The 27,174-nt window shown below is 37.1% G+C and overlaps 1 protein-coding gene across 27 annotated transcripts in view; it reads left to right on the plus strand.

Annotated features, from left to right (window-relative positions):
- Nrxn1 (neurexin 1) overlaps positions 1-27,174 on the plus strand; it is a 1,060,385-nt gene that overhangs the window by 47,722 nt on the left and 985,489 nt on the right. The window contains exon 3 of one of the 27 annotated variants that reach the window (XM_036170803.1): positions 17,007-17,071. The exons of the other annotated variants lie outside the window; for them this stretch is intronic. Coding sequence (XP_036026696.1) covers positions 17,007-17,056 — 50 coding nt within the window. The 3' untranslated portion in view covers positions 17,057-17,071. Of the gene's footprint in view, positions 1-17,006; positions 17,072-27,174 lie in introns of those variants that run through there. 27 annotated transcript variants of the gene reach the window in all.

Below are 27,174 nucleotides of genomic sequence, written 5' to 3' on the forward strand. Positions count from 1 at the left end.
CAGAGGTCCACCTGTCTCTCTCTCCCAAAGTGCTGGGAATGAAGGCATGTGTCACCACTACTGGGCAAAAATCCCAAGAGATAATGCCACTTTCCCCCCAGTGCTGGAGAGTGAACCCAGAGCCCTTTGCCAGCTAGGCAAGCACTCTGTTACTGACCTATGGCCACAGCCCCATAACTTAGTTTTCGATAGAAGCAGATTTGTGAAGTGACACAAGAGAAGGAGACTGCCCTCGTGTTTTAGACAGATAGGTTTGAAGTGATGGAGACTTATACCATAGACTCAGACCCTGAGATGTAGATCAGAAGAGGGCAGGGGTGGGCTAGGACCACAGACCGGCTTATGTTCCTTCAAGTTGTATAATACTTATTATGATAAAGAAGTTTTTATTGCCATTATCTTTTATTTTATTTAAACTTAAAATTTTCTTGCATAATAGTAAACAATTTTACTTCTTATTCTTTACTTGAAACATATAGACATACATGCATATAATTGGTACATGTAGGTATTCTTTGAAATTGTAAGTGATTCATAGAAAAAGCCTATATAATGCACAAGTTAAAATGTCATATAAATTTTATATTAGTATTATACAAATTGTATATGCTCATATTAAAAAATGATAATGCATATTAACGGTTTGCATGGAAGTATAAAAAAGGACTTCCTTTTGACTGTGAAAAATTGAACAAAATTGCCATCTCTGACCCCAATATATGAATATAATTATGTTTGCAAAATAGATACAGTGAAAGCCCTTTTGATATGTGCTCATCCCCCACCATATGTGGTACTTTCAATGATAATGAAGTATCCCATTATGGCTGATGGGCCAAAGGATATTGAGTTTCACAAATTACTGCTTATGTCATTAACTAACTATCATATCTTTATAGGTCTATTATGCACTTCTTGCAATTAAAAAGAGTTAATTCTATAAATATTAAGTTATTCCTTGAACATTTCTAATGGCCTGTTAAATAATTAACTTCAATCTGAAAGGCATATTTGACCTTTGCTTAGCATTCTTTTTAATTTCCAAAGGAGTTAATGGAATTTCTGAGTTGCTTTTGACTGTTTTAAGTGGGAATCCCAGGCATGTCCAGGAAAGCCTGTTCACTTAGGACATTTAAAATGACAGTTCATTGATGGCTGTTTGTGTTACGCTTTGTTCATCTTTCAGAAATGCGTATAGGTTTACAGTTTCTGATTTCATACATCTCATACATTATCTAAGGATATTTTAAGGTTTTTATTCCCAATTAGCATGAACACTAAATAATTGGTCCTAATATTTTTAACTCAGTGGTTGCTTAGCTTGTATTAAATATCATAGAATTTATCGTCATTTTGTATTGGTGAGCCATGTGTCTTTACATATCATAGAGAGATAACCAGACAGAGGAGCTAAGCATAAAATGTTCTCTCCAAAACATAAATGAAAAATCGTGCATGCAAAGAATCCCAGACAAATGTAAGGGAACTTTTAAGATAACCTAACTCTTAATTTGTGAGTTATACCTTAAAGATAGGAAATATTTGAAGTGAACAGGTTCCACAGTGTAACAAAACTCTATTGTCTTAGGGTTCTAAACAAGGGAAGTATCCACATTGAGATACAGAAGCAAGCAGAGTTCCCCTGTGCACTGACTTATCCTGTAACCACAATAACAAAAACAACAAAAATCGCAAGAATGTTTACATGGAAAAGGTTTTCCGTAGTCATCCCTTTCCTCCGTAGAACACAGAGAGTCCACAGGGCAGTACAGAAGACACAGTATGTTAAGAATAGTATAAAGTTAGGGAAAGAGATAATTCACAGGTCTCTAGTCAAGGAGAGCGATGGACAAAATCTTTATTATAAAATACAGTTCTTTCACATTGCCCCTAAGCCGTACTTATTCAGTCTGATTTTCTTGTTGCCTTTTTGATCATGGGCCATCTCATAGACAGTAGCATGGTTTGTTTGTTGTGGGGCATTGACTGATCTCTCTGAGAGCTCTTAGGTTGGCTCTTCCATGCAGTTCTTACACTGTCATTACAATTGTGCATAAAAGATGATGCATCCTCTGAGTGACCATCATGAATTTTTAGTATTGTGTGAGTGTAGAGGCTTATAATTTGCATTCCCATATGTATCCAAGAGACTTGAAAGTCAGCTGCCAAAATGAATTGGCATAGAGCAGAGTAAAACAATTGTACCTGTCCATATAGGTATGTAGCATTGGCAAAAAATGGAGAGCCTGGTATTTCATAGATAGCATATGAAAAAGACTGGAGGGAGAAGAGAACATGGCATGTTCAGAAGACAGGATAGATGTTGAAAACTAACTGTTGTCTTATGGTATAGATTCATGGGTGCCTTGTCAGACAGTTAACAGTTTCTTGGGATACCATAGAAAGTTACAGAAAAAGAGATTGTGTGTGTGTGTGTGTGTGTGTGTGTGTGTGTGTGTGTAATTTAAACAATACATCTTAAACATAGCTTTTACATATGTAGTTCTCAAAGGTTTTAGCCTCACAAAGCTTAAGGGTCTTGACAATTATTGACAAGTCCAAGTAACTTTATGTATATTTATATATACGGTCATGTTTATTGATATTTGCTGCAGTATAGATCAAAGTCAAGAAAGATTTTACTCAAAGAAGTATGAACTGTATCTTCTCTTGTTCCCCCAGATTGATAAAATCATCACACCATGAGATAGTGAGAGTAAATAGCATTATAATTTTGGTATGTGCATGTTTGTGTACCTAAGCACATATGTATTTTGTTGGAGTGTAAAATCCTTTTCTTTTTAGAATTACTGTTTTACAAAGATGCAATATTACCTTTTACAATTATACTTACATTACACTTATTCTATATTTGGGTGCAGGTCAGAGTTCAAGTTAGGGTGTGGAGGCAAGAGCTGACTTTGAGAAGAGTATGTTGAGATAGTGCCACAATCAGAAAGAACTAGTTAATCAAAAAGGGATTTCTTCTAGATCTGGAGTGAGAATAAAAATGTGAGTGTTTAGAGTGATATAGAAGCCCTAGGTCAGAAAACTAAATGGTCAGCAGTTATAGGACAGCCTTTCCCAAGTAAAACGGTTTCTCATGTTCAGATAAATATGTCATTCTTTGCAGTTACTTAAGCACAAATTCTGACCTCTTTTCTTCAACCCTGCTGAGTAAGCTTGAAAATGCACAATCCCACATACTGGTATCCTTTTGCCTTTCAAGGCAAAGATCCGTCAGGCACACGTCCTATGGATGTGAGTGAATTACAGTCAAAATGAGAGTAATATGGTATAGAAGCTCATTTCCTTTTCCTGACCTGGCATTTTGGACAAGAAGTCCTTATTAATCATCACAGCTTTTATTGAGATAGTCAAACTGTATTCATATTGTGAAGGAAAAAGTGGCAGTTTGAATAGCTTAGCAAATTTCTGTAGAGAGTTTTGTATGACTGTCTCCACTCTCTGCTAGGGAATCTGGAATCCATCACAGTAGAGAGCATGCTGTCTTGACTCCGCAGAATGGGAGTGTCATCTCAGGAGTGTATGGGCTATGTGCTTTATTCTCTTTGTATGCTCACATTGAATAACATAGTTTTGGTGTACAGGGCTCAGGTCTTGTTTTTCAATATGAAAAACTAGAGATCCACAATAGCCAGATGTTAGCCATTATTTCCTGGACTCTGCAAATAATAGCTGGGATAAATGACAAAACCTTAAAAAGGTAAAATTATAAATAAGCCTGTATGATAAAGATTTCATTATGCCCATTCTTTCTAATTGTAGAGGAGTCAATTAAGATAAATGTTCCTCATGTTGCCACTATACTTTGAAAACTTTAGAAGCCATGCAAATTGCCAGCAGTAGAACCATCGTTCATAGTTATGACTTGAGAGTGTGCTCTCCCATATCTAAATTCTTTCTCTCCGTAAGCAGAACTAACTCAAGGAGCTGCTAGAGGAGATGATGGTTTTACTCCATTCTGGGTTAGTGTCACTTCACTAGGAATATTAATGTCTGTCTATTCTTAATACTTTCATTCAAAGAAATGCTGGGAAGTATTAGAATTAAACAGATGACTTGATTAAGAGACTGTATAATTTTGGCATGTGATTAATGACTCAGGAAGTAAAGGATGAGCCAAAAGGACAGATTCCTGAGTGAGAAGACAGCGGCCTGCAAATGTGAGAGTGTAGCCTACTTTCTCCTCCTTTGCTCAGTTCTAGGTCCCAGACTGTGGACTGATACCATCAGCTATTAGGGTCAGTTTTCTCACCTCAATTAACCAAATCGGAGCTCCACATCACAGACATTCACAGAGTTATGTGTGGCTAATGGAACGTTTTGTCTGACTACCAAAGTGAAGGGTAAGTTTATAGTATAGCAAATGGGGATTATGATTTTAGGACTGCAACTTGAAAACTATTCTCCCTGGAAAAATTGCCTCTTAATAAAGAACTATGCAGCAGCTTTATGTATACTCTCTACATAATTTGTTCTAGCCAGTGTTTGCCATTGCTTTTGGTGATAACATAAACATGTTTCAACTTAATAACATGCTTTCATCTTTTTCACTGGAACCTCAAATACAGGAATAATGACTGTGTGAAGACATATTCACAGGTTTCAACCAAATGGTGTATTTTAAAAAATAGGTGGAGTGGGCAATGGAAATAGATTTTATAATATAAATATAAAGGGGATAAAATATGTGTCCTATAAATTGGTTTATCTGAATCTATATGATGTTGGAAAAGGCATATTCCAGAAAAAATAATTATTCATCAGTTCTACAGGTTTATAGACCCTTACAAAGACCACATCACCATGCACAAAAATGTTGATGTGTAAATAACAACCAAGTGATGGCAAAGATCCAGGGAAGGAACACTCTTACATTGCTGCTAATTATGCAAATCATTCATTATGGAAATCAATACGGTAGTCCCTACAAAAACTAAAAGTGGAACTACCATATGACTTGATTATACCAATCCTCAATGCATACCCAAAGGACTGTAAGCCAGCATACTAAAGAGATAAGTGCAAAACCATGCAGTACTGTCCACAGAAACAAGTAATGAATCAGCACAGGTGTGTATAGTTTAGTAGATAAGGAAAATGTGGTACATTTATACAATTGTTTTATTCAATTATAAAGAAGAAGGCAATCATGTATTCTCAAGCAGTAATATCTGGATGCCATTGGATCATTCTTTGGTAGTTACTGCTGTATACTGAACAGGATCTAGAATTATTTAGAGATATAACTCTTTGGAATGTCTGTGATGGAAACCTTTGGTTCAGCTAATTGGATGTGAAAACCTACCTTAAAATCAGAGAGCATGCTAAGTACTAGCATTGAGCTCTTTCTACATCCTGATTATGAATGTAATGTGACTTGTTACCTCTAGCTCCAGACACCATGGCACCTTCATATGATGGAATGTATAATTGAACTGTGATCCCGAATAAACCCTTCCTTTCTGAAGTTGCTTTGGTCTGATGTTTTGTCATAGCAGCATAAAATTGGTGCCAAAATCTGGGGTTACTACTATGATAAACCTGACTGTGTGGAGCTTGGGCCTTTGGAAGTGTTTGTTGGAGGATTGTACAAGTTAGGATACCCTCAAATGCTGTAACCTGAGCTTAACAGTCCACTCTTGTAGGGTTTGGAAAAACAGATAGCCAAGAGAAATATAGGCAATAGAGGCCCAGCTTATGATATTTCAGGAGGCGAACAGGTGCTCTTTAGGAACTAGGAATCAGGCCATTCATGTTATGTTCTGGAGAAGACCCTGGCTACATCCAACCCACATCCTGTGAGTTTGAATTAAATTGAACTCAAGAGCAATGAACTCATTATTTTTGGTGGATGAAATTACAAAACAAGAGAACTTTTAGGTGTTAGCATGGCTACTTCTCATTGGTTCTGACCCAGGTCTACAGTGAGAGAACTATAATAAAAAGAAAGAAAAGATAAAAGAATATGCCTCTTGGCACAGAAAGGAATTTAAAGTTGCAACAATGGACTGAGCAGGCAGCTGTAACTGTTCATGAGACTGATGTCATTAAAGAGAAAATTCTGTTTAGTGCTGAGCGATAAGAAACATGCACCAAGAATGAGACTCCTGATGAAAATGCATTTGTAAGGCAAGAGGATAAACAGATAAGGTCGGTTAGGGGATTCATGCTTTAAAAAAATGTTAAGGGAGGTATTTTTACAAGATCAACACACCGGGGATGTTACAGTGTGGCCCAAGAGAGTCAGGCTACATATCTAATTGTCAACAGAACTTAAACATAGTTCAGGAGGTATGGGTTTCACAAGAATGAATGATACAAGAATGAATGATACAAGAATAAAGGAGTTCTTAAAGCCACTGACGTTGGGCAACTTGCAGCAGCTTTGCTGCACACATTGAGGAATGTCTACAAGGAGAGCCAGATGGAAGTTGTGAAGTTGAAGCCTGACTTTCAGTGGGGACTCTAGGATGCTGTAGGTGTCAAGATTCTGGGACATCCACTGAGGAAAATTGCAAACATAGAGTGGAACTGGGTCAAGAGAATAGTGATAGATGTTGCAGAACACAGGCTTGGACAGCAAGTGCTACCTAGGCCCTTTGGAGCCTTGATAATTACATCATGAATCTCAGATTCCTAACGTAGACCAGAAGAATTTGATTTTTTCACTGCTGGGTTTCAGTTTCCTTTGGATTGAATTTTTCCTTGACTAGCCCCATTTCTCTATTTTTGATAGTAATATTTACTTTATACCATTGTATGATGTCAGTACATAGTGAAACACAAGCAAAACAAAACAAAAGCAAAATCCAGATGTTATTTGCAATTGATGCCAGTGGTGAAAGGGAAAGTTAGTTTTCTCCAATGGTGTGTCACTGGGTATATCAATGACAATCCAGGGTAGGCCCTATGCTCAGGAGAAGTTGACCAACAAAAAAAATAATCTCCATGTTCTGTTTTGTTTTGAGGTGCACATTTTCATTTTTGGGGGGTATTTTTTATTTTACTGATTTTCTGTTGCTTTGTTTTGATCTCCATTTTTTTGTTTTTGTTTTTATTGGGTGAGCATGGCGTTGATTATGTAGGAAGGTAGGGAGAATCTAAGAGATGTTGCAGGAGAGGAAATAATGAGATCAAATATATAGTATGAAAATGTTTTAAAATAAATAATAGTAAGATTGAATAGGCAATTGCTATCAAGAGACTCACAATGGTTTCAGAACAAAGTCTGTACTTAACATTTTGAACAGTGAGGAGAGCTGTTCAAAACAGTGAGTACTTTTAAAGTTGAACTGAACATATTTCGCATTCTAAGATAACCATGGGACCATGAGACTGAAGGCTGGAAAGTTACAGCTTCCAAGTGATTTGTTGAATATCAAATTGCCAAAGGGTCAACTCGTGCTGGTCATGATTGTCCTCAGGACAGAATCTACAATTATCTAGAAGTCAAACCTCTGTACTTGTCTATGAGAGAGCTGCTAGCATATATTAACTGAGGTGGAAAGAGTCACTATAAATATAGTACTACTCTTTGCAGGGTCTTCCTAGACTGAAAAATTAGGTGAAAACAGGCTGAGCACCAGCACTCATCTCCATTTTCTAACTGCAGATGCAATGTGACTGTCACCTCAAGCTCCTGCTCCTGTGATTTCCCTACCATGGTGGACTGAACCCTTGAATTGTGACCTACCAGAAGCTCTTCCTTCCCTCCTTAAGTTACTTTTGTTAGGTATTTTCTCAGAGTAACAAGAAAAATAACTATTTAGAATCATATTAACCAAAATATCTCAGACTGAGGGAAAAAAAGAATTCTATGTTTTGTCTCCTTTGTGAAGCCTAGGTTTTATACAGATACATACATACAAATTATCCTATAAATTATGAGTAAGAGTTTCTTGGGAAAGGAAGAGGATGAACGGGAAGTGGTGGGGAAGATATTGGCATACAGGGGAGAATATTGTTCTAGTATGGTATATTTAAATGAAAATGTTCTTATGGAACCAGTCACTATACATTCTAAATATATGATGATAAATATAAAGAGGCACTAGAAGTAAGAAGGAAGCTTGAGTATGAGTGTATGTGTCTGTGTTGTGTGTGCTTCAGGCAATGTGCTGACAGTGGATTTGGGTGGATATCTTAAGACTTAGCACTTCAAGATGCTTAATATATATAAAAAAGAATGGAGTGTTTTATATGAAAAATTTAATTAGCTCCTGAAACACTGTATTTACCAGGCAAATCAATTTAGCAGGTATTAGGGTTATTTATTATTTATTTACTCATTACTCAGCAGCACATTTGCTATCTATTATGCCTTTATGTTAGGCATTGCTATTGTGGTGTATATTGTCCACTCCTTCTCGTTAATTTTATTTCAAGTGATAGAAACATATGATGTTCATACATGTTAAACTAACAAACTAGGGTTTGTTGTCTATCTAAATCTTGATGAGCACTATAAATTTTGAGTTAGTTTCTCTACATCCTAAATGAAACACTATATTTTTTCAAATGTCTTTATTTACTTTAGGGAAAATTGTAATACTAATAAAAGTGAAGCTTTAAATAAGCAGTTCTTAGAAATGAAGATAGTTTAGGTCAGTATTCCTCTTAAACTTACAGAGAATTGTACCATTCAAGTATTTATGTTCTATCTGTTGTTATAAACTCCGAAGCTTACCCAATATATACTAGACATCTATTGTGGATATGGCATTTGAGGTCACAAGATGAGAAATGTGATGAAACAGTGTTTTGAGAACCTGCTTTGTGCTAGCTACTGCACTAGTCTGGAACTACTGAAGCGAAATTCATCAAAACCATAAAATGATTTCTCACCTTATGAATTTCACATTACTTTGGAAAACCAATGGATAATTTAGTTATATGTTAATTAGTGGTGAGTGTCCTGTGGATCTCACAATTTGTTCTTATGAAGACTGCCACTGAAAATCAAGAAGGAACCATCCTTGTGTAAGATAGAAAAGAACCCTGAAATGAGGACATGTGAGGGGGAGGGACACCAAGTGCGAAGGCTTGGGTTTTTATGTCCTTTGACGGTGCAAGAACCAAAGTAGGGAAAGACAGTAAGCAAATGAAGTTAGAGTTGACACAGATACAAGGGCTAGGCCAAGCTGAGACAAACCCATTGACAATTTCTAAGACTGGGGGTGGTGACAATGTGACACAGAGAATTTTGTCTAGTGACTTTAAAGAAGTCAGTGCAGGACTTGGAGCAAATGCCAAGTACTGTGAGCCTAGGAGAGAATAGAAAGATTCAGTTCAGACACAGTACATAGAATTCCCTTCACACAGAAGAATAAGGAACAGAAAGTAAAAAGAGACTATTAAAAATGAGATACTACAGTATTTCTGAATGTTCATGAGAATGACCTAATACAAAGTGAACTTGTGATTCAAATGAAGAGATCCTATTTCTCAGGGGTAAAATTTTTGAATTATAGAAAGGATGTGGGGGCCCACAGAAGCTTCCTAGTAAGGCCTTACTCAAGGTCAGAAAGTCTGAGCTTGTTTTGCTCAGCACAGCTGCATTCTAGGATGATTTGGCCAAAGGTGTGGATATCAGGTGTTTTGAAGGGTCTACATTTGTTGGTACTTTATGCCTTGATCTTGAAAGGGGGGGGAGGTCTTTTGCCCCTCCCTTTGGTGATGTATAAAAAGCCCATCATTAATTAAACTCAAGGCTGCTGGGTATTGACTCAGGGCTCTCCCAAAGCTATCCTGTGTGTCTATCTCTTTTCTTTGTCTACTTCTATATTTCCTATCTAGCATTTCTCAGTTCCTCACTTCCCCTTTCAAGGGAACCTATGATAGGTGAGGACTGGATCCCAACAACAGGCCCAACAAAGCAACATGTAATCTAGCAAGCCCCCAAAAGCCACAAAGTCTGCTGGGTAAAGAGCAATTCCATCAGGCTGGAGAGATAACTCAGTGGTTAAGAACATTGGCTGCTCTTCCAGGTCATGAGTTCAATTCCTAGCAACCACATGGTAGCTCACAACCATCTATAATGGGACATGATGCTCTCTTCTGGCACAAAGGCATACATGCAGATAAAGCATTGATATACATAAAATTAAAAAAGTAAGCAAATCTGTCAACCATAAAAGGAGACACAACAGAGCACAAATCACAGATGGAGATGGGCTGGCAGTACTGGTGATCAGAGAGCTGAGGCAGTTATTGCATGCACATCATGCACAGGTTCCACTCCCCTCCCCCCCCGACAGTTGATAACAAGTGAACTAGACACTAGAGAGGTAGTGGAGAAAATAAATAAAAATAATTATCATCCCCAAAACACATCCATAGTGAACTGTGGAAAGAATTAAGTGGATCTGAAATGTGTATCTTATTTTCTCAACTGGATAATGTGCAGAAATGAAAAAAGACATATAGGAAGACAGTAGAGGTACTCGTTTCAGCATTGTCCTGTCTGGTGCTCTTAACCACCTATCAGAAGGCTGGATTGTTACTATAATTAGTGTGGTCTTCCTTGTATTTTAAACCTGTAACCTAATATTTTCTGTAGAACTAGTTTCTAAGAATAAAAGTGCCATTACCAGAGAGCTCCTTGATTACTTATCAAGAGGTACAGCTCTTGCTCATGAGTTCCCAGTACAGCTGTTATCATTGGGCCGAATTGACCCTTTGATATTTTCATTTCACAATTTCTTAGCCTATAGTGAGACAAACAGAAAAAAAGGTAACTTTACTAATACAAACCCATTACAGTTCTAGAAGTAATGATCTAAAAAATGATCCAGATCATCTCGCTTTATCAAAGACTGAAAAATGTCCGGAGAGAGAACTGATTCACTACCCAACATCAACACTAATTGCAAAAGGATGATGGAGGGTATCATTTCTTCCATCTCTTTGTGTTGTCACCAGCCATTGAGCAGTTATTTATGGTAAATAATTGGTTTGAAATCATAACAACTCTATAGATAAAGACCTCCCCAATTTGGTGGGCTGTTAATTGCTAGTGGGCCATTTTAACTTCTCTGACTGTCTCACCATGGATAAAATGGTCTACCTGGATATTAACATTTATTAAAATTAATACCTGAAATAGAATTAGAAATGGGGGTGATGACAGAAGTAAAGTATGAAACAGATGTCCAGACTCAAGCAGAAGTAACAAGGCCTGGTATTTTCCATAGCATATAGGGATATCTGTGGCTCAAATAACCTGCTATAAACTCTTTAGGAGGAGAGGAAATTCTCATCATCCTATTTTGATGTGTGCATGTGCTAAAGTATCATACTGAGCCCCATTGAAAAGTACACTTAATACAAGCTAATTAAAATGCAAAGAAAATCTATTAGAAGGGTACCTGATAACAAATTTCATATGAGAAATAGTATATTGGGAATTTATCTGGATTGAGCAGGACAAAAATTTAAGTTGTTAGGCTTGTTCACAAAATTGAGATGGTAAATTTAACAAACTTTTCTTTTATGGAAAATATTAGAGGAAACATAGTTTAGAAATAATTCTGAATGGAACTGCTGTACAATACCCAGAGTCCATGTAAACCTTTGGTTAGGTTCCATTGTTTGTCTCCATTTGATTATCATGGCTTTAAATTACGTATTTGGTTATTATTGACAAAAGGTCAGATTCTTATCTGGAGTTAAAATGTCTGACATAATCCAGGAGAGATTAAAGACAACTGAAATAAATATTTTCTTGAAATATCTATCTGTATGTTTTAATAAAGTGAATAATATTTATCAACTTTTTCCATGTTGTTTGCACTTTAATTTCCACTTAATCACAAAGGGTAATGATTTACCCAGCCAAAACAGAATCTCAGTAATCTAATAAAGTAGTGACAGAGAGGGGCTAACATTTCTGTAGGAAGGGTTGCTACCCCTTTGAAACAATAAAAAGAAGCTTCATTTGTTCATGCACAAGGAAGTCACATACTGTACATTTCCAAAGAAAATGAAGTAGACACACCACACCCCCAACCCAGACCCATTATTTGCATTACCGCCCATTCATTTCTACTCACCTGTGGCAGGTCTACTCACACAGCATGTGACCCACTTTCTATTAACTTCTTCTCTTGAGCAAATTACACTCTTCATTCTTGTCAGACGGCAGGCAGTGAATTTTAGCAATCACGTGAAAACATTTTCTAATTGGGCCAGTGGAACAAAGGTAGCCATAGTTTCCATTTGACTTCCTAATGTTGGAAGAGAACAGAGGACTGTGCTCTTTCCCACAGAAGGTATGACCTTTTCCTCATCAAGCATAATAAATGCCCAAGAGAAACAAAATAATAAGGCCTTCCATTATCGTCATGGGACAATTAAAGAAGAAGGCTAGACCTATAGGCTACAGGAATGCTATTAATCAGAGATGTTATTAGTTTTTTTATTTTTTAATGTCTGTTGGGAGAGGGGGAGAAGCTAAGGTGGCGCCACGAGAAAGGCTTAATTGGCTTATGGCAGCTGTGTGAAGACTTTCCACCACCTGACCTTTCATAACAGGCAAGGAACCCAGAACACGCGCCTTTGCTCTTCTCTCCCACATGTGTAAGATGCACACAACTTTAAAGCCACAGAGGGTGTGATACGGTATTAGTTTTCCACCAGTATCTTGCTCGGGGTTCAAACAGCTAAGCTAAGGAAACATATTCGAAAACTTGGGTGAGTTTTATATTTCCTTGCTGTCCAGGAAAATAACACGAAACATGCTGATGATGTTGAATCGTGCTCCTTGTGTTTCAAATCCACCCCTCTTGTTTTAGAAAGTATAAGTTGAGAACAGTGTTTTTATAGGGAGATAAGGTAGCTCTTCCAGAAATGTAGTGTCAGACACTTCACTGACCTCTCACAGAAAGTTCCAAATAAAGATAATGCTAAAATCTATGTTAATGTAAAAATTTAAAACTCAAATGAATAGCAAGGCGAATTTTAACTATTACAGAAAAGTACATTGAGAGACAAGCTTGTAAGCCTTTCCTCTTACAAGGATTCATATTTTCTTTAATTGCTATATCTGTGTCATCATTTATGCATGGCATTTGTTATGATCCATTTGTTTGTCAGCCTTACAAATTTTTGGTTTTACTTAGCCATGCCTAGCATCAAAAATCAACAAGAAATTTTACTATTTCTATAAAACTACAGAGAAATCTCTCTTTCCCTCTCCCCCCACATCTCTACATAATCCTAACTGTCCTGGAACTCACTGTGATTTCAAGGCTGGCCTTGAATTCACAGAGATCTGCCTGCTTGTGTCTCTGAGGCATATGCTACCATGTCTAGCAAAATCAGATCTTTTAAAGCTTTTAAGTAAATGTTACCTGAATGTTTAACAAACCATTCTAAAGCCCTTTAAAAATACAACTTTTAATCATATAAATTATTGAAAAACATTAGTTTAAAAGTTGTTATTATTAAGTATCAATGTATAGCTGTGATACAGAAGCCTTCCAAAGGCTTTTCTCCACCAGCACTGTGAACAAACCTACATACATTTTCAGTCAATACTGAACCACCATTTTGCAGTATTTCATTTCTAACCATTAATGTAGCTATTTTTTCCATGCATTCAACCCAAACGCAGTACTATGTCTTTTGAAATCTGAACTTAAAAAATCTTATTATAAAAATAGATTCAATCGGAGAATTATATGTTTCCTCTGTAAACATATAACATATGTAAGTCACACCTATCTCACTGGTTACACATATACCCACGTGCCAGGCTGTATGTGTACAGAGTCGTTTATACAATTCCTCCCTTTTTTCTTTTTAAGTTTTTTTTCAGTTTTAATTAAAATCACATCACTTACTACTTCTTCCAATTCCTCCCATGCCTCTCCCAATCTCATTTTTATTATTGTTATATATATATATATATATATATATATATATATATATATATATATATATATGTGTGTGTGTGTGTGTGTGTGTGTGTGTGTGTGTGTGTGTGTATGTATGTTTATATGTGTGCAAAAATATATAAATACAATTTTCTGGGCCAATTTTTGCTAGGTGTTGTTTATATTTTACTAAAGAGTCTCCTCAGTTCTATGGGACTAGAATAGCTAAGCACATCACATGATTCCTGAATCTAATTTGAAATCAAAATAGATCTCCATCATTTAATGAGCAGCACATGCAAGTAATGTATACCTACTTCTTCAGATTCAAATTGGAAGTCTTTTCTTAAAATGCAGTAGTGTGTGCTCAACAAAGCTCCTTTGGTCATACATTTTTTATGGTTAATTTCAGTAGTACAGAATGCACATTAAATGCCCAAACAAACCTCAATGGGAATTGTTCTCTAAAGTGAATATAGGGAATTGTTCTCTAAAGTGAATATAGCCGAAGTTGGAATCAAATGAGATTTAATATCTGATTCTGTAATCAGGTTTTTATGTGGGTATGTACCTCATGGTAAAAATCTATCTGCAGTCAAGTACTTATGAATATCTTCCACATGATAATCTCTAATGAAAATTAGATTACATAAAAAATTGTTAGTCAAATTCATGTAAAATTAATGATCCTGAATGTGTTTTTCTAAGAAATTTATGGCACCAGCTCTTTCAAAATGCAAAATTGTTTTTGAGACATGATGGCTAACTAATATTTTAATATTTGTAAATCAGGCAATTGCAATACACAATACATTGGGGAGCAAGGAATAAAAGTTTTTATTTATTTATTTATTTATTTGTTTGTTTGTTTGTTTATTTATTTATTTATTTATGTTTTTTGAGACAGGGTTTCCCTGTGTAGCTTTGGCCTTGAACTCACAGAGACCTGCCTGGCTCTGCCTCCTGAGTGCTGGGAATAAAGGCATGCACCACCACCTTCCGGCCAAAAGTTTTATTTTTTAACTGAAAAAGCAGTCTAACATTTTTGTTTTCTGAAGGAGAGGAGCAATGGAATGGCATTTTCTTTGCTGCAAGTGACTAACAGGAGAACTGTGGGAATTATAGTATTGATCTAATGGTCACATGGCATACATGGATTCATTTTAACGATGGTCACAATTCCTTGTTTCTCAGAATTAAATCTCTCCGGGCTGTTAGCTTCATTGTGAGTCTTATGATGACAAAACATTTGAAATGATTTATCGCTTGGAGCCTTTTTTCCTTTTCACGGTCTGAGTGTTCTACCAACAAGAAGACTTTAAATGTATCGTAAGCTCAGATGATAGGTTTTGGAATGATTCCTGACTAAATACCATAACCAAGTCTAAATTCCTCCATTTCCTACTCTTCTGCAGAGCTAGCAAATGAAAACTGCTGATTACCATATTGCTATATTATTCATCAGGGCAAGGGAAATGACATGTATTTTGTCCAGTACTATTTTCGCTAAAATAAAACTGCAATGGTGCCTGATGTATGGATGCCATAATTCATTATATAGATATTTATTTAGTCAGCAATTTGCAGAACATTATACATGGTGCATGAGGATAACCTTTTCTTTCTAAACTATTCAGTAAATAAAGAAAACTTCTGTTCAAATACAGCTATCTTGGGCAGATACAAACTCTACATTAGTCTTCTACAGCTTGTGTTTAACAGTAAGAGCCCTGTTAATGAGCCATGCCACTTTTTTCCTTTATATATCCTAGGGGGAAGGGCATCCCACTTTGCTGCCTTCAGCAAGGATATTATATCCTGTATCCTCAGCCAAACACTTTGCAGCATCTCCATTAGTAATGGAACCTTACTTTCCTGTGACCCCATGTGTAAACAGTTGCATTCCACATGTGTATGAATTCATACAATAAATTCATCAAGTAGGGAAAATAATACAAACAGCGTTTTTCTATTTGATCCCCACTGAATGTTTTTAGGCACAGTGAGGACTATCAGAGGCAGAAGAAAGAGAGGAAGAGGAGAGGAGGCTGATGTTAGAACATTCTAGTGGGTGTTGCGGTAAAACAACAACTGAAATGAAATAACAAGAAAAGAAATTCTGTGTTTGCAAAACAGCATTTGCAGCAGGTTTGCAACTAAGCATATACCTTTAAATACTGTCAATATGATGATAATACTTATGCTTTGCCTTGGAAAAATGACTATCCATATAACTCTTTTTAGATAGTCCCTCTATCATTGCCTGGCAATAGGCCTAAGCCCCCTTTGCACAGGCCTGACCCTGTGATCATGTTTTCTGATCCTCTTCGCCTTCGGTGGGCCGAAGTGTATGGAACATACTCAGTGATTTCTACTCTTATTGTTGTTACTGTTTGTTTGCTTGATTGCTTTTATTTTTTTTGAAAATGTTCTTTCATTCAAAATATTCTCAAAACTATTGCTTGGTTTGGGGCATTTTTTAATCTTATTGGTCTTTTGCTTGTATATCCCCGTTTCTGATTTTGTATTTCATAGTGTGTGTGTGTGTGTGTGTGTGTGTGTGTGTGTGTGTGTGTGTGTGTTGTGCTTTTTCTCTTTTATTGTGTTTTTTCATTGTTGTTTGTTGTTGTTTTTAATTGCCTGCTTGTTTTCTAAAGTGAGAGAAAGAAGGCAGAGAGAGTTGGTTGGGTAGGGAAGGTCTAGGGGGAAACAATGATTTCTTTGGGCCTTGACCACAATTATCTATGGAAGTAAAGGAAGTCAGTGCTTGACTTCCTTGGCTTCGTGGACACAGAGCAAAGACTGTTTTTGTGATTCCGTGGCTCTGGTTTCCCTCAGAATACACAAGAATCCTTCTGTGGATGGTGCAGACAGTTTAAAGCTCAGGCCTCATCTAGCAATTCTTTTAAAGGAAACAGGGACCTCGAGAGACTCTGAAAGATAATCAGATTTTTAATTAGAAGTAGATATGAAAAATGGAGATAGAGGGAATTATAAACTGAAGGGAAATGGGCCTTTTGTTAGCATTAACTACAGATCTATCTCAATTCTGATCAGAACAGAGGTGCAGAGCACAGCTACAAATGATTGTTTAATCTTCTGCAGGTACAAGAAGCCTTCAACAATGGGAAGAAGACAGTAGCTACTTGAAGTAGTCAATGGCAGTCTCAAAGTCAGTTATTTCTGAAAAGATATTTTAAGGACTAATGCCAGCTTGCTCTGCAAATGCTTCAAGTTTTACTGTGTCTTGTATAAAAAAATATTAACTTCCTCTCTCCCATCCGTCTCTTCCTCCTCCTCCCTCCCCTCTCCTCCTCCTCTTCCTCCTCCATCAAGCCTACTCTGTAAATTGTCTTTAGCTGTAATGCGGACAGAGCATCTTCTACCTTCTCCAGTGTAACAGATGGTATATGTAAGAATAAACTGTTAAGCCGGTTGTGGAGGTGCATCCCTCTAATCCCAGCACTTGTTCAAGACAAGCCTGATTTACATAGTGAGTTTCTCTTTGTTCCCTGGATGGTATGCTGTTTTTTATCTTTATATGAGGATAAGCATTCCCCGCAAAAGTCCATTTTCTTCACCCTGCCTCAACACCACAGGCATTCTGAATCCTGTTGCCATTTGGAACTATTTACTCTCTAGCTGAAAGAAACATCTGGGGGAATCATTGGTGACACTGTGGTGTGATTGACTGTATTTACATAGTCTCTTCAAATAGGATAACTGGGTCGAAGTATATTGTACTATATCATTTCTTTTCAAATTCATTGTTCTAGAACTAAACCATTCATTGTAGTTCTTTGTGTGCATTTGTCTCTAGTGTATGCTTCTTGGGAAACCATGAAGCCATATGATTATGTGAACAGCTGTCTCTTTACTCAATATAGAATTGTCATGTTAAAAAAATTATGGATCCATCCATCCATCCATCCATCCATCCATCCATCCATCCATCCATCTATCTATCTATCTGAGAAAACATACAGTAGGTAGAAGACTCCTGCTACAGATCCAGATACAAAATGCAAATATTTTGAAGATGCCCTTCTTCTCCTACTACAGAAGTTCCTTTGTTTGGGTCAGGGAAGGAAATGGTTCACCTTACAAATAAGCTCATATAGAAATTCATAGATGTGTTCATTCCTCCCAGACCACCCCTCTATTCTAGATGATAAGTTTCTTCTCTGTGTGCAGACTTCATTAGATTGGAGTTTTTCCTACAGTTTATTTTCTGTAGTCATTCTTTTAAAAAAACTAAGATATTCTTTTCAAAATTTGTCTATAGATTTCAGATTGTTGAAATGTTGGCTATGTTTCCATTCTGTCAATCATAAGAAGAGATGGCTGCTAGGAAAGCCAGACTGCTACTTTGGAAAGGAGGGAAGGAAAGTGTGGAGGTATGTAGGAGAGGGAAAGGTAGGTGGGGGAGAAAATGAGAACTAACCTGAGGAGAGATTGGATAAAAAACAATTATGTCTTTTGAAGAGCTTTTGCCATCCATCTGATGAGAAGAATTAGGGCTTCATGAAGCAGATCTGATGTCCTCTCAGTTTACTGATCTTTTTATGGAGACAAATGATGGACACTTAGAGTTTCTTGCCTCATCTCTAGGTAAGGGGAAATCAAATGATATTTGTTAAAAAATTAACTTCAAAAATGACATAAAAATCATCTTACAGGAGGTAGATGGAATCAAGGAAGTAGTTCTTTTTGGTTTTCATTCAACTTTGTGGAAAGCAGTCCAGGTCTACACAATATTTGTATCTGAATTTAATGTAACTGTAATGTTCAGTAAGTCACTGAAATTCTTTCAGCAGAAGGTTTTTATTTGTTAAAGTAGGTTGAGTTAGAAGTAAAAGAAATGCTACTTTGAATTTTAAATATCATGGTCCTTGAAAATAAGGTTCCTGTGCATGTGTGTGACCTAAACCAAGTCACATTTTATAGTGTTTGTTTTTTATAGTGTTCAGGGGATTTTAGGATAATTACAAAATTGTTCAGTGGTTATCCTGTTTAATTCCTGGGTATGTTCATCACCTCAAACGCAACTCTCTAACTCAACCTACTTACTCCATTTTCTCATCTGCCCAGTCCCTGGCAACTGCTTTCTGACTCTGTATTTCCCTGCTTAGAACATTCTTTATAATTGAAATCATGCATTATGTGTTGTTTGTATGTGGCTTCTTTCACTTAGCATAATGTGTTAATATTGTGCCGTGAGTACTTTAGCTATTTTTATGGCTGATTAATTCTTGTTGTGTTTAAATATGTCATTTTTTTTGTTAATCTATTCATCAATTGGTTGACTTTGAGTTGTTTTTGCATTTTTAGCTACTATGAATAATGACACTATAAGCATTAATAAACAAGTGTTTGAGTGAATATGTGTTTTCAGATTTTTTTTAGACATGCATCTAAAGTGAGTTTCCTAGGTCATATTACAACCAACATTTCGAAAGCCTGCTATTTTGTTTTCCAAAAGACTATACCATTGTATATTCTAGTCAGCCTCCATGAAGATGCCAGTTTTTCCACATATGCATCAACAATTGTTACTGTTTACGTTTACTATTCTCAATCAAGGTTAGACAACTATTCAAGTAAAACAAAACTCCAATATTTTTTACAAATATGGATGCAAAATTTTAAACAAAATTTTTGTTAGGAAAATCTAACACTATATCAAACATATATAACATTGCTACTGAGTGGTATTCAGAATGGCTTGACTTTGTGACTGAATCACTGTAGCAGCAAATTAGGCATAGAGGGAACTTGCCAACTGAAGAACATTGATGGACCATGAGTGGTTGAGGCAAGACTTCAGCCAGATGCTAGCAAGTGGCTTTTCTCTTAATGCTGGGACCAACACATTATCAATTACCTGGCTGCTTCTGATGAATATTATAATTTGGGTACTGACCGAGGATTTTAGGTAGAGGAAGAAAATGACATCCAAATTGGAAAAGTAAAACTATGTCTGCTGGCAGATGATTTATATAGAATATTCTAAGGGCCTTCTCTCCAGTGTGAACTCTTTTTTTTCCCAGCATGAACTCTTACAGTTTATGAATTCATCAGAGTTGCAAACTACAAGATCAATATGCAAAAAAGTGAATTTTATAAAATAGAAGCAACTACATTTGAAATTAAGCTTTAAAAATCCACTTCGAAGACCATATATCCAAGCACTGAATTGTCTTGGTTAACTCAAATTGGAGAGCACAGTTGCTTTTGAATGTTTAATAAATAAATAAAGAACCAAATACATGGAATGACATAAGTTGGATGTTTAGTGAGAGGGGAGAGGTGGCAGAAGGAAGGATTAATATCATCAGAAACATTGGATGAAATTCCTGAAAGAGCAACAATTTGAAAACCCACCTAAAGTAACATACAAAAGTTTCTCTAATTTTCTCAGACATGATTTTCTCAGAAATAGAAATGCAAATTACAAATTTTGACATAGTTCCAACTGTAATTGGAGAGCTTCTCTCCAGGTGCCACCAAGCCCCCACAGTCCCACACCCCACATATAAAATAATCACTAAGACACTTATATTACTTATAAACTGTATGGCCATGGCAGGCTTCTTGTTATCTACTTCTTTTATCTTAAATTAACCCATTTTTATTAATCTATAAGTTGCCATGTGGCTCGTGGTTTACCGTTACCTTACATCTTGCTTGTCATGGAGGTGGCTACAGGTCTCCCTGCCTCAGCCTTCCACTTCCCCCAATTCTCTTCTCTTTGTCCCACCTATACTTCCTGCCTGGCTACTGGCCAATCAGTGTTTTATTTATTACCCAATCAGAGCAACACACTCATCATACAGAACATCCCACAGTAACCAACACTAGCTTCTTGTGTATGTGCACATGAATGTGTGTGTGTGTGTGTGTGTGTGTGTGTGTGTGTGTGTGCTTGTGCCTGTGTGTGTGTGTGGGGGGGGGGTGTTGATGATGCTATGAAGTGCAAGGACTTGTGCATGCTAGGCTAGTGCTCTTTCCCTCAGTCATTTTACCAACCTTATACTAACTTCTGAGAGCAGAAATGAAAGAGCAGAGAAGCCACTTGCAGAGTCCCTTGCTGTCTGAGCTTCTCTAGTGCTTATAGAGAAGCTTGTATCTAGCAGAGTGCTGGATGCACAGCAGTAGCTTGTTGTTGAACCCCAAAGTATGGAATGTGCTGCTTTGTAGCTGTTTACTCTGTTGAACATGGGAACTCTCTGCTCTGTTGACATTTCTTTCTCCCTGATCACCATTCTTTCCAAACATTTTCCCAGATAACAGTCCAGTTTCTAGGACTGATACTTTTAGAACAAAACAAAAAAACTTTGGCCCAGAAACATCTGAGAGCAATTGAACAAGGAAAGTAAATAAAGCATTCCTGTCCCTGTTTTCTTAAAGCAATGTGACAGGGCATTTCCTATCCAAGGAGACTGGTTGTTAGGGATGCTCCACAATTAACCCTTTTGTTACTGGAGCAGTCTCCACTGTTTCCAGTGGGTATTATCAACCTGCTGTGATACCTGCTTCAACACCAGAATGCTAGATTAAATTACCTATTGTTTTAAATGTCATTTAAAATTAAGTGATGTTTCAAGTGATTAAATAACCAGAAAAAATAATTCACAAGAAGAGTCAAACATAATTTGAGAGGAACTTTTTCTTTCTCTGAAGCAGAAGTAGATTAATTTAGTATTGAAAGCTGTGATTATTTCAGTAATTTTGTGTATATGACCGTACCAATAGGTGACCACTTACTCATAACTAATGTTACCTCAGGCATACTATAAATGTATACTCTCTTAATTTATTGTGCATATTGACAATTTGGGCTAAATAGTGTTTATTGTTGTGGAAGCTGTTCTGTGTATGACTAACTATGACAACGAGCTTCTGCCTAGTGGACACCAGTGGTGGCTTCTCCCTACTCTAAAATCAAAATACCTTATGGAGCATAATGTGGGGTAGCTGAGAACTGTCCAATGTCACCTCAGTTTTTTTAAAGGTATACTTATGATTCCACTTTTATATCCCCAAAATACAAAGCTCAGTGAGATCATGTTTCTTGCTCAAAAATACCTAGCTGATACATGCCAAAACCAAAATTTGCAATTGTGCTTATCTTGATGAGTATATGGACCATCTTGACCAACAGAGTCTCCTGTCTTTTGTCCTGTTTTGTTTTTTGTTTTTTTGTTTTTCTCTCCTTTATTGATACAAAGTCTTACCATGTTACCCTGGCTAATGTAGAACTCACCATGAAGACCAATCTGGCTTTAAACTCACAAAATTCCATTACCTCTGCCTCCTGAGTGCTGGGATTAAAGGCATGCACCACCATTTCTGGCTATATTCTTCCTTTTGATGAAGTGATGGGGTTATTAAAAAAGACACAGACCTTTAAAGAAAGCCTGCAAGCACTGCTCGGAGGTCCCTAGTACAGAAGGCACTGTAGGCATCTGGTTGACCTCATAGGACAAGACTCATCTGTATTAACCCTGCTCACTTCCTGTTGTGTTGACTCATCTGTATTAACCCTGCTCACTCCCTGTTGTGTTGTGGACGACTTGTGAGTCAGACTTCCTCTGATGATTTGGGTGAGAGGCCTGATGTTCCTGAGCTTTTGTCCTACAAATGTGAATACAGGCTGGTAATAGAACTTCTGTATAAGTTCTAGATATCTATGTATATAGCACTTTGGTTAGGATGACCTGTGACACCATGTGTAAAGCACACACAAAATGAGATGGAATCTTGAGCTCTGTATATGTCAGATATCAGATTTTAAATCTGATTTAACTCCAGAGCCTTGACCATTAGATTTTAGTTTTATATACAAGCCTTGCTTTCCCATCAGAACTTACTGTACATTTTCTTGTCTAACACCCAAAGTGGGTGTAAGACCAAGACACTTGTAGTCAACACTGCTTTACTGCAAGGCTTTCATGTGTTTTATTGATTCAGCTTTTGCCTGTTGGCTTTCTGGGGAAATGGTAGGCCATGCTATATAGTCTGCTACTATAGACATGAACGAGATACTGCATAAATGATTTACTTATTTATTTAATTATTCACGTGCTCAGGTATTATCAATCCCTCTCCATGCATTTGATTCCTTGCAAAGTACTAGGTGAAAGTAGAATATTGCATTTTCTATAAAAATGTTCTTAGGAGATGTAAAAGGCAGTGCCTCTGTGCAATGGAATTGCTCTTAGGTCCCAAGTTGCACATTTTCTAGGTGTCTGGCTATTCACCAACTGCTTAACCTCCCCTTGTTGTTTTCGTACAGATAAATAAATGAAATCATACAGAAATGATAAACTGTTCTGTAACTGACAACTGTATTTATTCATGATCTTCTGACATAGCCTAAGTAAATATTTCGAGTATGACTTTTCAGTGAAATTCACTTGTGAACTGGTATTTGCAGCACCATATTTTGTAAAAGCATACCTAATTTTTTTTTCTTAAGGAACATGATGGCTAAGTAGATTATCTTGCTAAATACTGTGAAATCACCACTTGTGGAGTTTAACGCACTTATCTATAATTAGTCTTTGAACTTCACTCAAGAGCTATGACTGCACATGGCTGGTGGCAGACAGCTAGGCCATGTCTGTCTTGGCTTAGTTCACCAGCAGTTTTATGAACTGTGATTTTCATCCTACTTAGAATGTGTCTAGTATATAATTACATTGAGCTTTTACTTTATATCTTTCATGAAGATCAATGCAGATCAGCATGGGAGTTCATCCCCCTGGCTTCCCCCGTGTGGTGTGTGTGTGTGTGTGTGTAGGGGAGGATAGGCAATGTTTACTTGTACCTAGACCTCTTTCCCTCCTCTGCCACAGCTGTCCTGTACTACCCATGATGTACCCTAACTGTAAGTAGATACCCATTAGTTAATGTTCGTATTTTTTTTTATTCTTTATCTCAAATTGCTACCCGCTGACTCTCCTATATCTCAGGAACATTTTCATCTTCACCTAGGCAGTCAGTCCCTGGGACCATCTTTAACTTGTAATAGTCAGGTCTACCATCAGATTTCTCATTTTGGTGTTTGTGTTCTGAGATTGACCCTGGTTTTAGTTACTGGGGGCCTTTCTCTGTGAAGAATTGCCTACTTGGTGCCCGGTTAACAGAAACTTCACCTTTCCTTTGTTCTCAGCACAGAAGGAGGAGAAAGGACACCAAGTAGCTACACCCACTTAGCCCAGGTGATTGCTCCTACTTCCCTGGTGCTCTGTCCACTGGATTCCTCTGTGCTCAGGGGTCAGCAGCCCACCATTTACGTTTTCCTCCAGCACTGTTGCAACCCTCTGAGCTGCTCTTTCTACTGGGTTGTGTCTCCCCATGACCCAATTCCAACTTGTACCTCTTCTGCCCCATAAACTGTTAAACCATCCCTCGGTCAGACTCTGTAGTGCACCATGCAAGCTTTGCCGTGAAATGAGTGTTGATGGCTAACAGGAAATAGTCTGGGAGTTGAAATCTCCTAAAGGTGGCACCTAGAATGAACAAACAGTTGGCTGAGATGAATGAATTCACCAAGAAATATTTAGAAATTAAAATGAGAAATAAACATTAGCCTTGTTGTGGTGCTTTTATAGTAAAATCAAAACATGGTCTTATTTAAATGTAATATAAAGATAAGCCATAAAATTTGGTGATATGTAGTTGCTATAGATGACATGCAGTATTGCTCCACAGGAAGAACAAGGGGTTATTAACCTTATTCTTAAGGCTATTTTAGGACTCTGAGTATCATTTTTTAAAAATATGTGCTTTTGTGTTAATATTTGTGAGGACATGTGGGTGAAGGAATTCTCTGCAATACTTAGAGAATACTGAGCCAGCAAGTGAATGTTTCTCTCATAAGTAATCCACATTATGTTCCCTAAGAAGCACTTCCTGCCTTTTGACGTTGGTCCATTTTATTTCTAATGATGATTGTTTCGGTTTGGTTCAACAGTTGAATTTAATATATCACGAGATTTGCTTTCTTACTGAATCCTTTTTCTCTCCTCCTGCTTTTGAGGTAGCCCACATGACACAAGATTTGTTAGTAATGGCCAAATCACATACACAGTAGTTAAAGCGTGTGCTCCTACCTATGAAAACCTAGCTCTTCAGCCCTTGAGCTGGGAACGGCAGCAGCGCATGCTGACCTGCTAGTGTGCTCTGTCTTGTGTGTGCTTCTGGGAAATTATTTTGCACAATTCCCTAAGGTTTTCTGTTTCCCCTGTTTGGAAAACTAAGACTCAGAGACACTGAAGATTTGGGAAGGTTCCAATCATAAACAACTGACCTTGGATCTGAGCTCTGTTTAATGGGTCTGAAGTTCACAGCAGTGTTCTGTCAGAATATGGAAAGGGAGAGCGAGAGTTTATTTTTACACCTCTCAAGTGCCTACCCTGTTCCTGCAGGGAGACAGTGCTTGTCTCTGTGAGTACTTTCTCCTCCATAAACAGTGATAGCTGAGGCTCTGCTGTGAAAGTGTTATACTGGCACCCATGAGGGAGCAGCGTGAAGCCCAAGGCGTAGTTTCCTTCTGGTAGCTTAGCGTGTTGGTAGGTCAGCTTCTCTTTAAGACAAAGTCAAATGTGAAGTGAAGTGGAAGCTCCCATGAACTATGATACAGGGTGGGAAAAAAAAAAGACACCAGGCAGAAGAAGAGACTTAGGGCCAAATTGGAAGCCAGTCTCTTATTTCACAATGCATTGTTTGGAGCCCATTTCTCGAAGCTTCTTAAAGGCATTTTCTTTTAAATTAATTTCTCCTACTCATTTTTAAAGGGAAATCTGTGATGACATAGATCATGTCTAACTTGTTTGTCTTGGTGACTCTAACACCCGTAGCTGTGCTTTGTATGTAACATACATAGTGAAAACTCGATGCAAGACTTGGGGATGGGGTTAAAGGGCAATCTTTCATCTGCTTTCTCTTCACTCAAATAGCTCTCCTCGTGGAGTTTGATATTGTAGGATTGTCATTTCATCCCCAAATCATTTAACTTATCATTTTGTTATAGTTATATGTGTGAGAAAATGTACTTCTACCAGGATCTCAGATATGGACCATCAACACATATTCATAAAGGACTTGTTTTGCTGTCCTGAAATGAATTCATAGATAAAATAATCTAGTTAGATAATTTAGCACAGGTCATACAACAGAACTTTAAAAATAAGAATAACCCCATAGTTATAGTTTAAAGGATAATATAAACAATGCTATTATTAGAAAGTTCTGTGTATCACTGTAAGCAAATGCTCATGTGTGTGGTTAATAGGGGGACTAACGAGGTAGTCAGCTGCCTGTACCTACATGTAGAAGCTGCATGACTATGAAGACACATTTCTATATTAATACAGGTGGGTTATGTTGGTGACTCATATCATGAGAGTTGTTATATTGATGACATATTAATTTTTAAATAGTGAAGAGATTCCTGGTAAATTTTTAAACTAAATAAGCTTTCACTTCTCCAGGTTTACATTGTAGCTTTTACATTCATTCAGTTGACAGCAACAACAACAAAGGTGTCTGAGGTACTTGATGTTCATTTATTGTGTGTAATTATAAGAGTATCGTTTTGGGAAGGGTGTCTAGTGAGCCAATTGAAAGCATCGTGGAGCCTGCTGGACTGTTCTTTGTATTGCAGGATGAGTATAACTTCTGGCTTCTGCTCACTGACTTTCAACACAGCCCTTTTCCTATTGAATCCCTACATTCATAATTGGGTAAACTGAAAAGATTTCCTGTTTCAGCATGGCTGCTATAAATAAACCAGGACCTGAGAGAAAGTTTTTAACTCCCCTACCATCATTGAGGTACACATTTCTCCTTAAATTCAAACTTACTGACATCATTTGCCTTCTACGAGTCTTCTTTATTCTAATCTTTTCTTGTCTTCATGATGTACACAGGGCATATTAACTAGAAAATATCCCAAACTTTGACCTTGTCCTCTATTGAGCTTTGTCTTAAAATGCTGTCACTGCACAATTTAATAGTCTAGTAAACTGACCAACGATGCATTAGTGACATAGAAGGACTTTAGTCTTTCTCAATAATCAGGATTTTTTAAAAATAAGATTCAAGCTTGGGTGGGAGCTAATTAAATTTTAGGCCTCCACTATGAAGGAATTGTTTCACTAAGTCAGCTATGTTTCTTTATATATATTTCATAATTTCATTAACCATGTGTGCTAAACCAGACTCTTGGGTTATTTAATCTCTCTTTCATTTATAAATGGAAATA

This window comes from Onychomys torridus, chromosome 21 (assembly GCF_903995425.1).
Source record: "Onychomys torridus chromosome 21, mOncTor1.1, whole genome shotgun sequence".
In the NCBI taxonomy this organism is placed as follows: Eukaryota; Metazoa; Chordata; class Mammalia; order Rodentia; family Cricetidae; genus Onychomys; species Onychomys torridus.